The sequence below is a fragment of the Fomitopsis serialis genome, assembly GCF_022376445.1.
Source record: "Fomitopsis serialis strain Sig1Antser10 chromosome Unknown B0H18scaffold_15, whole genome shotgun sequence".
Classification (NCBI taxonomy): domain Eukaryota; kingdom Fungi; phylum Basidiomycota; class Agaricomycetes; order Polyporales; family Fomitopsidaceae; genus Fomitopsis; species Fomitopsis serialis.
The window spans coordinates 44663-56507 of NW_025954975.1; the positions used below are offsets into that span (position 1 = coordinate 44663).

At 53.4% G+C, this 11845-nt stretch overlaps 5 protein-coding genes across 5 annotated transcripts; 1 reads left to right on the plus strand and 4 right to left on the minus strand.

Annotated features, from left to right (window-relative positions):
• Nucleotides 1–50: 50 nt before the first annotated feature.
• On the minus strand, nt 51–2791 carry B0H18DRAFT_991511 (kinase-like domain-containing protein). The gene is made up of 8 exons (XM_048045066.1): nt 2692–2791; nt 1928–2635; nt 1612–1866; nt 1294–1542; nt 1054–1224; nt 917–991; nt 648–863; nt 51–590 (listed from the first exon to the last, which is right to left on the minus strand). The coding sequence occupies exons 2-8, from the start codon at nt 2297–2299 to the stop codon at nt 318–320; spliced, it is 1611 nt and encodes a 536-aa protein (XP_047896275.1). The 5' UTR covers nt 2300–2635; nt 2692–2791; the 3' UTR covers nt 51–317.
• Nucleotides 2792–3259: 468 nt separating this feature from the next.
• B0H18DRAFT_991517 (DNA glycosylase) lies at nt 3260–4980 on the minus strand. The gene is made up of 6 exons (XM_048045067.1): nt 4436–4980; nt 4193–4383; nt 4003–4137; nt 3856–3948; nt 3725–3797; nt 3260–3668 (listed from the first exon to the last, which is right to left on the minus strand). Exons 1-6 carry the CDS (start codon nt 4943–4945, stop codon nt 3414–3416), a joined length of 1257 nt encoding a protein of 418 aa, XP_047896276.1. The 5' UTR covers nt 4946–4980; the 3' UTR covers nt 3260–3413.
• On the minus strand, nt 4981–8099 carry B0H18DRAFT_991519 (Mak10-domain-containing protein). Its single transcript, XM_048045068.1, has 15 exons — nt 7915–8099; nt 7795–7862; nt 7620–7745; nt 7329–7559; nt 7117–7278; nt 6766–7068; nt 6644–6715; nt 6421–6597; nt 6230–6365; nt 5976–6179; nt 5853–5923; nt 5639–5797; nt 5482–5589; nt 5243–5433; nt 4981–5146 (listed from the first exon to the last, which is right to left on the minus strand). The coding sequence occupies exons 1-14, from the start codon at nt 7991–7993 to the stop codon at nt 5296–5298; spliced, it is 2034 nt and encodes a 677-aa protein (XP_047896277.1). The 5' UTR covers nt 7994–8099; the 3' UTR covers nt 4981–5146; nt 5243–5295.
• A 78-nt stretch (nt 8100–8177) lies between these two features.
• Nucleotides 8178–9593, plus strand: B0H18DRAFT_1116553 (tryptophanyl-tRNA synthetase; the record flags this gene model as incomplete). Its single annotated transcript, XM_048033447.1, has 6 exons — nt 8178–8348; nt 8405–8617; nt 8672–8752; nt 8803–8918; nt 8966–9093; nt 9145–9593. The coding sequence occupies 6 exons, from the start codon at nt 8178–8180 to the stop codon at nt 9591–9593; spliced, it is 1158 nt and encodes a 385-aa protein (XP_047896278.1).
• Nucleotides 9594–9767: 174 nt separating this feature from the next.
• B0H18DRAFT_1116554 (uncharacterized protein) lies at nt 9768–11071 on the minus strand (the record flags this gene model as incomplete). Its single annotated transcript, XM_048033448.1, has 3 exons — nt 9768–10203; nt 10264–10740; nt 10797–11071. 3 exons carry the CDS (start codon nt 11069–11071, stop codon nt 9768–9770), a joined length of 1188 nt encoding a protein of 395 aa, XP_047896279.1.
• Between the last annotated feature and the right edge of the window lie 774 nt (nt 11072–11845).

Genomic DNA, 11845 nt, shown 5'->3' on the forward strand with positions numbered 1-11845 from the left:
CCGGATTTGCGCGGGAAGATAGGCGCTCGGTGTACCCAAGCTCGCTCCGAGTTGGACACAAGTTGGACACCCCGACATTCGGGAGCAGCATTAAGTTTGGTATACATATGTACATACGGGCTTGAACGTCTCTATAGTGTTCTCGGATCATACGAACTTAGCAGTGAGCTGCATATCCCTTTCAGATGAAGATTATGAAAGAGCAACGAAAAGTTGCAGTGGCCAATCCTCGGAGATCTAGTACTTAGTAGTAGCTTAGTATGTAGTAGATGGTCTCGGTACTAGTGTGCCGGGTACATTTCTATCGGCAGTCCGAGTTATTCGATAGTCCGCTCGCCAAGGCTGGCAATGATTCCATCCGAGGGTGATTGCAAACACCACTCGTCTTCCAGTTGAGCAATCACGTCCGTCATCGACGGTCTCGCGGAAGGGTCTGCCCTCCAACACTGTTCCATGATAGACCAGACGGTGTCGGATAGCCCGAGGGAGGTGGCTTCCATCGGGCGCTGAGGTCTTTCACCGTTGATGATTCTGCGTATGACGCTCCCGTCACTGCGAACGTTTGGAAACGGTATCTTCCGCGTGAATACCTAAGGAATTCGAAACGCTCAATACATCTTGTACTGAATCCGAATGTTGTGACATACCTCCCATATCACCATAGAGTACGAATATACATCGCTCTCCCTTGATGGTACTGCGCTTTCTCCGGGGTCGTGTATTTCTGGAGCCATCCAACGAAGTGTTGACTTGAAATGGCTCGCCTGCGCGATCGTGTCTAGCGTGCCGCTATTATATATGATGGTTGAGAGGCCGAAATCCGTGAGACAGGCGCGGTTATGTTCGTCCACCAAGACATTGGCCTTGCATCCGATCAGTGTCTCACACGTAGTATGGTAAGGTCGGCTTGACTTACTCCTTCAAGGTCTCCGTGTATAATACCGACATGGTCAGAATGTAGATACTCGAGTGCGCGAGCAACATCCAGGAGCTGAAGTAGGTCATGACCGTCAATGTAAGCAGAGTCTGTCTGACGTATCAATATGACCTCACCAACTGTGAGCAACTTGCGTTCGGATTCTTGTTCAAGAATTCGATGATATTCCCATTCGGCATCCACTTGCAAATCATATTTATGTTGAAGTGTTCACAATCAAGACCATAGAAGGGTGCAATGTTCGGATGTACAAGACGTTTCCAGACTGTTGCTTCTTTGGTAATGGTCTGACATTGAAATGGGAGGACATCGTCGGAGTCAACGAAAGCCTTTTCTTGTGATCATAGTGCACGTACCTTCACCAACGTCTCGAGGGAGTCGCGCCTATACACATTGATGGCCTTGATACAGACAACCTGCTTCTTCCACTGTCCGAGGTAGATATCCGCGTATCCTCCACACTCTATTCGATCACCCCAGAAGACGCCGGAATCGTAAGGCAGGATTAAAGAATCAGGTATATCACCGTATTGTACGCATAACTCGCGGAGCGTGTGAAACAGAGTCGTGGCCAAGCGGGATTGGGGCGCGATTCTGTATAGTACCTGGACGCGCGTTGTCATTTTCATTCGGTTCTCGTACAAGCCTGAGGGCGACCAAAGAATTTCACTCACAGCGTCTAAGATGTTCACAGCTGACTGATGGCACCCAGCCTGTGCGAACTTTTTGACGACCTGGATGCCTTGTTTCGAAGACAACACTGCTAGGAGAGTTCCCAATATATTGTCCTTGTCGTAGGTTGCGCCGTCCAACTCTGGAAGGGATGTGTCGCTCTTCAGCAGCTCGATGAAATGTTGACCTGCTTCATTATCGAAGACTTCCTGCAGCGGCTGCATTGGTCGCTCGAGCACCACAGAGTCATACTCATCCTACAGTTTCGCTTGTCATGAGCATAACTTATCCCTGGTAGATAAGGCGCAGTGTACGTACCGTAGTTATCATGCCATCCTCGGTCGCGAGATTAGTATGGCTCTGGATTACGTTCCCAAGGCGCTCTTCGTCGCTTTCACTAGACTCACCGTCGAAAGACGGCCGCCTTGAACTGCCAATACGTCCGTCAGAGAGCTCTTCGAGGATCTCTCGCAGTGACTTCGTGCCGATCGCCACCTTTTTGAAAAACATGCCACTGGGACCGACATGAGTGTCCGAAAACGTGACTTGCTTGCAGTAGGCTAGAGCTTGGACGAAACGGGCGAACACGATGTTACTGGAGATACGGACGTTGTCGAGGTGGAGCTGTCTGATGGATGAGGAGGTACGGAGGCACCTGAAGACGTCTTTGTTGACTTCAAGGCCACTCATGACGCCCCAGTCGGCATCGCGCAGGACCAGGTCTCTGAGGCATGGTAGAAATGGCAACAGCTTCTCGGCGAATGTGAACAAGTGAGGGATAGGACCTCTGTAACCATTGAAGCCACCATGCCATGTATCGTGAGGCGCTCCACGACTTGAAGATCAATATCGATATTGGCACGCTCGGCCAAGGTCTCGGTGTCCTCTTCGTTTCGCAGCGTGATGCTTTTTAACAGGCGGTATTGACTCCTGGCAGACCATGCTCTACACACTAGCGAGCAGGCGTGGAGGTTGTGCGCGCCGTTACTGCGATAATGTCGATGATGTGTTCCCATATTTCGACAGGTATGTCTATACCAGCAGGAGGTTTGTATCCTTGAATAAGAAAACATGGCTATCAGAGAAAACTTCGACTGAAACAGAACACATCATACGCACCTGAACCATGCGAGTGGCGCCACAGTGCAGAATATGGAGCTACGGAGATGGTCGCAAGAGCGTGTCTCGCAAGGCTCGGGCTGCGCTGTGTGCGTTGACTATCAGTACTGGGTAGACGACCGAGTACCAAGAGTGGGAGCAAACGTACAGGGTCTCGCTATTCATGCTACTATACTGGCAATATAAGTCACCTACTCGTGGCTGTGTCCATAGCATAGGCAACGTCCTGGCGTGGGAATCGTGTGTGTGTGTGAATCCCGTTTATTGTCATATGAGGGCGAACCCTATGTAGACCCGGGGGATATTACTGTACACAGGCCCACAATCAGTCCAACTGTGCCTCAGAGCACTGAAAGGAGTCTGAGGCTGACGGGCAGGTGCACACAAGGTCACACATCAGCGCTCAGCATTCGGAGGCATCGCCACGGATGCGATTGATAACCACTGTCAGCCAGGACGCAATACACAATAGCATCATGACACGTACCACAGCGAGTTGGGAGTCTATTGACGCACATTCTCAGTAGTTGAACCGCATGTGACTGTTTACCCACAAACCGTGACAACGGCAGATAACAAAAGAGAATAAGGTCGCAACGACGTAGTGATCGGATGTTCACTCGCCCCCTGTATGGCATCGCAGAAGTTGACCCGATGCGTACACAAGCCAACGTCTGAGTCGCGGTCAACTGGCCCTGTCGACAGAACTACACCCCTCACCCTCGCCTGTACTATTGCGACTCCGTGTCGTATCACGTCTCACCTTCACTTCTCCCTGCAGTTCTACCTCGAGCATTGGCCGGGAAGAGGCGTGCACTCTCTTAGACGCTGCCATCCTCGGACCCTCTTTGCGTCGGAGCGTTGCACTCGAGCCGCTGGGGCAGAGACCATCATTGAGCTCGCAACAATCGCATCGCGGACTAACCGGGAGGCATGTGGTCTTGCACAACAAGGTTAGCATTACCGGTGGAGATCAACCCGTAGACTGAAACGAACCTGCCCAAAACCGACAAGTAATCCAGTGAATGTTGGACGCAAATCTTCTGGAAGCCAGCATTCGAGGTTCAGCCTGTCCATGAAAGCATACTGAGTTCATATGTGATCGTGGTTCATTGCTCCAATCATACCGAGTCTCCTCCGGCGTCTTGGTAGGTGGGGTATGCCATCCTAGCCTGTTTGTGACACGATGAACATGTACATCTACACCGACTCCGGCGTTTCTGTCGAGAAAATATTAAACCCCCTTGTCGCTGATGTTCGGTTTGCCAGCTTACATCTTCCACCCAACGTGAAGCGCCAGAATCGCCATCTTGGGACCAACACCAGGGAGCGAGCAGAGTTCGTCGACAGTTTTGGGTATGTCGCCGCCGAACTCGTCGCTCAACCGCCGTGCAGTGCGTTTGATATAACTGAAAAAATAATCAATCCGAGTCGTCGTGGAAGCCAACTCAAAGCACGACCTACTCCGTTTTGCGACGCCAGAACCCGACTTTGCATATTGCCTCTGAGATGACGTCGGCGTCAGTTGCGACTACGGCATTGGCGCTCAAGCTTCCACCGACTGCTTCGCGCAGCTTGCGAACGGCGGCAGATGTGACCTCATCTTTCGTTTGGGATGAGAGCATCAATGACACCAACGTTGCGAAGCGTTGGTTCTGGTGCAGTCGTTCGTAAGCAACCGACAGAGGAGATCATGTAAACGCTGACCTTTGGTATCGTCTCCCCTAGTTTCGCGGCACCGGCCCCCATGGTATCAACCGGTGCGACGATGCGTGAGCGCATCGCTTTGATCCTGTCGTATGCTTCACGCCACATAGGTGGGACAGACAGAGTAGATACTTGTCCGTAAAGGTTGGCTTTTGATCTCTTGCGCGGTGAGGACGCGTCTGTGAGAGGCTTGCGACCTTTGCTGGGCCCCGGACTGGTGGACTGTAATGAGGGCAATGCCATGTCATGAATCACCGTTGCTCCATCGAATCCGCCAATCTTTTCGTTTCTTTCGAGAGCCTCGCCCTCAATGGTCTCTTCCACTTTAGCCACTGCATCAGCCCCAGTCCTGAGGCGTTTTGAACGTCTCGGAGAGCACTCGGTCTCTGCATCTTCCAATAGGTCCTGAGGGGTAGAGAACTCGAACAGAGTAACCGCTGGGTGGTAAGTACTCGTTCTACGTGTTAGCTCGGGCTGGGGCGAGGAGCTGCGTTTCCTGGGGACTGACATGGCGACACAGGCAACGCGCAGTCGATGTGGTTTCAGAGGTAGCGAATGAGCGCCCACCACCGATCGGCGATGAGCGGACTTTGTGGGTCCACAGCGCTAATCCGTAAACGGCATGTGCCTACGTTTGATATACACTCCGCGCAGATTAATGCTTTCCGATTCTGAGATTCACCTGAGACTTGTACGATAGTGGCCGGGTCCCTTTCGTGGCGAAACATTGCATCAGCTGTGTCCTGTTGTATACAGAGAGAAAACAGGAGTGTCTCAGTAAGAAGGATGCCAATGAACGAGGCCTACTTTTAGTACATTTTTTAAGCAGCGGTCTTGCCTACGTGACTTCCTCAGCTCGGTCATACTAGCAAGTCCGGGAACCAAGGATGAGTCCGGTCTACCCATTTCAGCCGTCCAACGTCAAAGGAAAGAATCTGTTCTGAAGACGCGGGAAGGGCTTCCAGTTGCCTGCATACGCGGGCCAAGTCCTGGAAGAACTAGAGACGTGTCAGAAACGGGGGCACTGATATGTTGACAACGCTGACCACTCGTCGGTCCTCTGCCCAGATGCCTGCAAATCCTATTGAATTACCGAGGCCATCGAGGACGTTGCCTGCGAACGCAAAAGACTGCGCGGGCGAGTAGTGCGTGTCCTGCGGGGAAGACATGAGCATGGTTGGATCTTGCCGCGAGGTCCCTTACCAGAAGCATCTGCTCAACCCCAGGTGTGAAGAGCCTCAGATCAGGCAAGGGCATAGCAGGCGCGAGGTCCTCATATTCAGGCTTGAACGCCCACTTGTATCGGCGCACAAAGTTGAGCGCTGTGCGTTGATAGGGGAGGGTGCATTGCTTATACGTGATCTACGAAGTGTTCAGGCAACTCTGCATACATGATCGCGGGGGGAGTGGAATATACCGTGCACATCGCGGCCGACATTGCTTGAAGAGCAGTGAGGAAGCCAAGCTGGATGTTCATCTCCTCGTGTGCTTCATTGCATCGCATCAGACATTCAATGAAACTGGATGACAATGAACTCACGTTGCGTCGTGACGCTCATCACTTGATCAATGCACTCTAGGTGCGCTTCTAGGATGCGGGACAAGTACCAGTATGCAATGGGCACCTCTTCTCTGGCGTGTAGGTCTTGCTGGAGTCCAGACAAGATGATCTCCCTAGCGGCCGCCAAACGCCGCATCACGGCTATGTTGGGCATGAGGTCCACGAAGGCTTGACCTCTTCCCCCTGGTCACCTGAAATCAGCATCGTGAAAGGAGAATAGGTGTTTGTACGACCTACGGAGGGCTCACAGTAGGGGATAAGTTGCAGGAAGAAATCGTAGACTTCGTGCCATTGCAATGCAGCCTTCATGAAATAACGACGCCGCCTAGGGGGGTTGTGAGAGTTCGCCCGCAAGTCGTCTGCCATGTACTGCGGATGCTGTCAGCAATCGGTACTCCATCGACACAACCTAAGGTAGATCAACCTTGCAGATACGATTCTCGATCTCCCTCTTCACCCACATCGCAGAACTGTCGTCGCGAATGCAGATCTTCAGCAGGACGGTGTCGTACGAGCACCCCACAGACTCCTCGAAGAAGTGGTCAACCAACCACATCGGTGGTAATCGTCCTATGACGGTACCCCTATCATAGACGGCGGACTAGAGTTGCGTCAGCCAAAATCCTGATCATCCGTGTCTCGCTAACCTGTGTCAAGGAACGTAAGTACGCCGGATGGAGGTTCTTTCGTGGCGACCAGATCCGTAAGCAACCTGCGATCTAATCGAAGTAAGAGTCTGAAATGGAGCCATCACGAACCATCACTTCACCTCCCAAGTAGAGATACATGGAGCGTCGAGCAAGTAGCTCAGCTCTTCCCAGCCATCCAGGAGTCGGGATAGAGTATCCCAGGCTTGTTCTTGGGGCGGCAAATCAATGATACGGACCGGCATGAAACATGCTAGTCTGCGGCTGATGTGTGGGTCGAACACAAACGCTGCAGAAGAGTTCGGTGCGGGCGCTGCAATACGCTGAGAGCGGATTTTTTGCAGCAGAGTGCGGGCGTTAGTAGTGAGTCTTCGGAGCTCTGCTATGCTCAACGGCGGCGTGAGCTTGAGTAGCTGCAAGACTGCCTACAGATTCATCAGGATTTCCCGTGAATTAATTGCGACATTCCACACCTTGCGGAGAAGCAGTCTATCGTACAGGAGTTGAGTGTCTTGAGTGGACAGACGCGAACGTTGCAACCATGTACAAGCGTCATCGATCTTTCTCAAGACAAAGTCTGCCGAGATCCCCTCGAGTATGGAGACTTCGCTTTTTTCGCCCAACCAGTCCTCTATCTGTCAGAGGAAGTAAGGACCGCAGGGCAAGAGCGTTCGCAAAGGCTGACATCAAAGACTTTGCCTTTCGACAGCTCCCTCCACGCGAGATCACAGCTCTTCAGTAGTGCCATTGCACTTGCCCGCATTACGACAGTGAGAAGCTCCTGTGGGCGCCGCGGGTCTCGCGGATATCGATACTGCTGGTGCCCGATGAAGTCTGGGTTGAGGTCGTCCAGATGGTGAACATAGAGTAGGGTATAGACCGTTTGCGTCAGACTGGTGCCTGCGTGCCATTCCATCTGATGCAGCGAGCGTAAAATACATGAACGTAGGTAACGGTCAGGTGGAGTGCGAATCACCTCGCATGCGAAGGCCCTGTCTAGGATCCAACATATCTCCTGCGGCAACATGGGTGCCAAGGGGTCGAATCGCGGACGCCGTTGCGGCTCTGTTATCATCCCGCTGTCCATACGTGGTTCTCCGATCTTCGTTGTTCAGTAAACATCAGACCTTGCCGAGCATATGCACCCGCACCTCAAACGCGCTCATTGCATCCAGGAGAGAGAACGTTTTTGTCATGACTAGCACCTCTGGTTCCATGTCTACCGCCCCGTACTCTGTTTCAGCACTCACACGGAGCGATTGTGCACTCACCATTTGCTGCCTCCGCGAACAGCTCCGTCACGTCTTCATAGTCATTCCCGCCCGGTAAGTCCACGTCCATGGCGTCCATCTGAGCAATTGAAGTTTGATTGTGCCTTCGGGACCATAAACAACAGAGCCAGAGTCGCCAGTTATCAGTGCGCGTGGTCGAACTCGGGCGGAAGGCAAGGAGTACGGGTGGGCGTCTACCGCGATCGCGCAGGGAAACGCGTTCCGGTCGACGCGTCTCGCGAGCTCCGAGTTCGTCAACCTGCATGTCACTTCTTGCCTCCGTCCGGCCATGCTACCGTGCAGTTCGCGCAAGTCTTCAAGCCTGCCTGCAGACACATGGGAGCTATGGAGCTAGGTCCAACAGCACCGTACACGCGCTGCCAACCTCGACGAAAGTGATCTTCTCTGGCATCCAGCCCACTGGAATACCGCATGTGCGAACCGATGGACAGGCCTTGCATTGTCTGCGCTCACACTCGCAATCTTGTAGCTAGGTAACTATCTGGGGGCACTCCTGAACTGGGTCAAGCTGCAGCGCGATGCGCATCCAGACGACAAACTGCTGTTCTCCATCGTCGGGTGGCATGCCCTGACACTGCCGCAAGACCCCAAAATGCTAAGCGCCTCTCGGAGAGAGATGCTGGCAGTTCTTCTCGCCATAGGACTCAACCCAGAGCGTTCTGTTATCTTTTATCAGGAGGATGTATGTGAGCAATGATCTTCTCCCTCCGGTCCATGTCTCGAAACCGCTCTGCAGAACCCACATCATACCCAGTTGGCATGGGTCTTCAACTGCATTACGCCCATGGGAAAGCTGAAGCGTATGACTACATGGAAGGTATGTCCTCAACGCACATTTCAAAGTGCAATAATATACCGGTTGAAAAGTCAAGGCTGGCGACATCGCGTAATGCGAAAGATGAGTCGGAAGTGGACGAGTCTCACCTGAACGCAGGACTGTTCACCTATCCCGTACTACAAGCTGCAGACATTCTGCTCTACAAGTGCGCAGACCGTTAGGTTCATCAGAGACGAATCTCACCCAAGACAGAGCTACTCATGTGCCCGTAGGTGAAGACCAGCAACAACACATAGAACTGTGCCGGGACATCGCGGAGACCTTCAATCGCACATACAAGGGGTCATCCCCTCTGTTCCCTCTCCCGGAATGTATGATTAGTACGTGCGCTGCTGCATAATCGGAGCTACGCTGTTCTGACGTAAATTTAGCCCCGACGCCAAGGGTGCTATCGCTGAAGGACCCATCGTCCAAGATGTCGAAGTCAGCGCCGGACGAAAAGTCGCGCATCCTGCTGACGGATACTGCCGAGCAGATCAAGGCCAAGGTCCGAGGCGCGGTCACCGACCCAACCGTCGGTGTCACGTACGATCCGCAGAGCCGACCCGGTGCTGCAAACCTCTTGACAATTCTGGCTGCGTGCACTGGTGAGGACGTTATGCAGGTCGCGGCGCGGTACCATGACAAGGGCCATGGGTTCCTCAAGGCCGATGTGACGGAAGCGGTCGAGGACATGCTTAGAGGACCTCGCGCCGAGTTCGAACGCTTGAAGGGAGAAACGGCATATCTCGCGTCGGTCGCTGCTGCCGGAGCAGAGAAGGCAAGGGCACTGTCAGAACCTACATTGAGAGAGGTACGATCGAGCCTCGGCTTGATTTAGATACACTACAGACCGGTATACATTCTGGAGCGCTGTACGCGCGAGGAGTCATAATGAGGCAGGAGTCATAACGGGGCCGAACACATTAACAACAATTCGCACGTTTCTGTCCATATATCAGCACTGAGGTACTCTGAGCGAGGAAAAAGACCTGCGACACACCTGAACATGAACTCATAGCCTCCTCTGTACGAACCACCCCTCCCATCCCTCTCTACCTCCGATCGCTTTCCCGGGCTCCAGTGCGAAGTCCTTCTCAGCGCCGACCTGGTCCAAAATGGCTGCAACCATGATGGCGGCGGCCTGCGGGGCCCAATTCTTCGCGACGCACGTCAACTTGCCTGTGCCGAAGGCAAGGAGAGTCTTCCGCTGCTGCTCCGTGGAGCGCTGCAGATGATGGCGAGATGGGTCAAACTCTCTGCGAGAGTTGGCCCACAGGCTATCACATTGCAGCGCCTCCACGTCCGCGGCGAAAGTTATGTATCGAGTGAAAAGGCGAGGGCAAAATCTGGAGAGTATGGATGAGGTCGTGACCGGCACGACGCGCGAGATGCGCCGAGTCGGAGGGTACAAGCGCAGGACTTCTTGCATAAATGCGTCCGCGCTGAAACTGTCATAGCAGAGGTCAGTCTCTCTACATCACAATCAGCGTGAAGAGCTGGCATCCAACCTATCGTCAGTGCATTGGCGGTATCTCTCAGTCGTGGGCTGCTGCAGGAGGGCGGAGAAGAGCGGGATAGCCTGGGTGTTATCGTGCCCCAGGGCCGTGGCAACTGCCACGACCCTCCACATCGTCTCGTATGTGGGGATGATAATCTCCATTGGGTTTGTCATATTGGGCAGCCAACAGCGCAGGCGCATGTTGACTTCCTCTAGAAGATCCGGACGGTAGGTGGATGTCTTCGACAGGGCCCACAGCTCGTTGATCCCGCCAGTGACCAGATCGATGTCGTCCACTGCGATGGCGGACTCGTCCACGTATTCTTCCAATAGACCTACGAGGATCACATACATGACGAGTCGTCGTACCAGGGTGTCGAAAGGGATGGAACCGCGGTCGCACAGTTGAACGGTTACTGTACCTTTGGCGATGTCAGCGAGGCGGGACCAGGGGAGATTGCGCGGAGAAATGAGGTTTATGGCAAATCTGGTGGGCAATCACACATCGAATGGTGAGGTTGATCGGGGTTCTCAACCACATACCTAGTGAATGCGCCATGAGCGGCAAGGTCGCCATTCACGAAAGTCGAATCAATCCCGAATGCTGGCTTCAGGCGGGCATTGGCAAGCGCTCGGCTTTGCAATTGGGCAGTGAGGGAGACGGGAGGGGATAGAAGGTGTTCGATGTCATCGAGGCTGGTCAGCCTCACAAGATCATTGCGTCTCCGTGAACAGTAGTTGTAGTAACAAGCATAGGACGTGCATAGAAGGGCGAAGGCGACATAGGCATAGTACGGGGACATGGTGGATTGGATCATATTGGACACCCACTTCGCTCGTCTTGGTCGTGGTTTTTATGGCTTCTGAGGGCGGTACGTGGGAATTCTGTTCGGCTCTGTCGAAGGCCATGGGTTGCGCCGCAGTGCTTTCAATCACGAAGCGCAGCAATGTGGTCTAGCGTGCCGGTCAGGAAACCAGCGCAGAGGCTTTCATCTGTCACCTGTCGAACCAGTGCATTCGCTCCTTTCGAGAAGATGTCAACGTTTGTCAATGAATGAGTCATTTCCGTCACCTGCTGCCCAATACAAGGAGTCCTGTGGGAGGAACCCCATCCACAAGGCGCGGGGATGTCGGCGTTCGAGACTGGCATACATGCATGCCGTCCCCAATTTCATGGTTCTACGGACAGCCTCAGTCTCGGATGCGCAGTGGCGTCGAACCTAGTATGAACCAACGTTCGGGGCGCATATAGTGCGTGGCACACAATACTCTAATACAGTTGTCAGTGCCTGGTACTGATTCGTGTGCAGAGCGCACAGCCCAGAAGCGTCCCTGTACTTGGAATCAGCAACTGCGCGGGGCGATGTGGAGGAACACTCACTGTCAGTCATCTTGCACCCCGCCGGCTCCATTATACGGCTGGAATTGGATGCACGTTTTGACCACTCATGATAGGAATAATACCTCCACGATGTAACCGCGGACTACGTAGAATGGCCGCAGTATCCAGTGTATAGCCCCGAGTCGCCGTCGCCAGTTTCGAGCACGTACCACGACCGCCGCGTGTAAGTAGTCTGACGTGACGGCAAGAT

Coding starts and splice junctions, on each gene's coding strand:
- B0H18DRAFT_991511 (XM_048045066.1), bottom strand. CDS start 2,299: ATGAGTGGCCTTGAAGTCAACAAAGACGTCTTCAGGTGCCTCCGTACC. Junction 992..1,053: donor ACGCAAGTTGCTCACAGTTG/GTGAGGTCATAT, acceptor GACCTACTTCAG/CTCCTGGATGTTGCTCGCGC. Junction 591..647: donor ACTCTATGGTGATATGGGAG/GTATGTCACAAC, acceptor CGAATTCCTTAG/GTATTCACGCGGAAGATACC.
- B0H18DRAFT_991517 (XM_048045067.1), bottom strand. CDS start 4,945: ATGTCAGTCCCCAGGAAACGCAGCTCCTCGCCCCAGCCCGAGCTAACA. Junction 4,384..4,435: donor TAGGGGAGACGATACCAAAG/GTCAGCGTTTAC, acceptor CGACTGCACCAG/AACCAACGCTTCGCAACGTT. Junction 3,669..3,724: donor TACTTGTCGGTTTTGGGCAG/GTTCGTTTCAGT, acceptor TTGTTGTGCAAG/ACCACATGCCTCCCGGTTAG.
- B0H18DRAFT_991519 (XM_048045068.1), bottom strand. CDS start 7,993: ATGGACGCCATGGACGTGGACTTACCGGGCGGGAATGACTATGAAGAC. Junction 6,716..6,765: donor CATGTATCTCTACTTGGGAG/GTGAAGTGATGG, acceptor TACTTCGATTAG/ATCGCAGGTTGCTTACGGAT. Junction 5,590..5,638: donor GGGTTGAGCAGATGCTTCTG/GTAAGGGACCTC, acceptor TCTTCCCCGCAG/GACACGCACTACTCGCCCGC.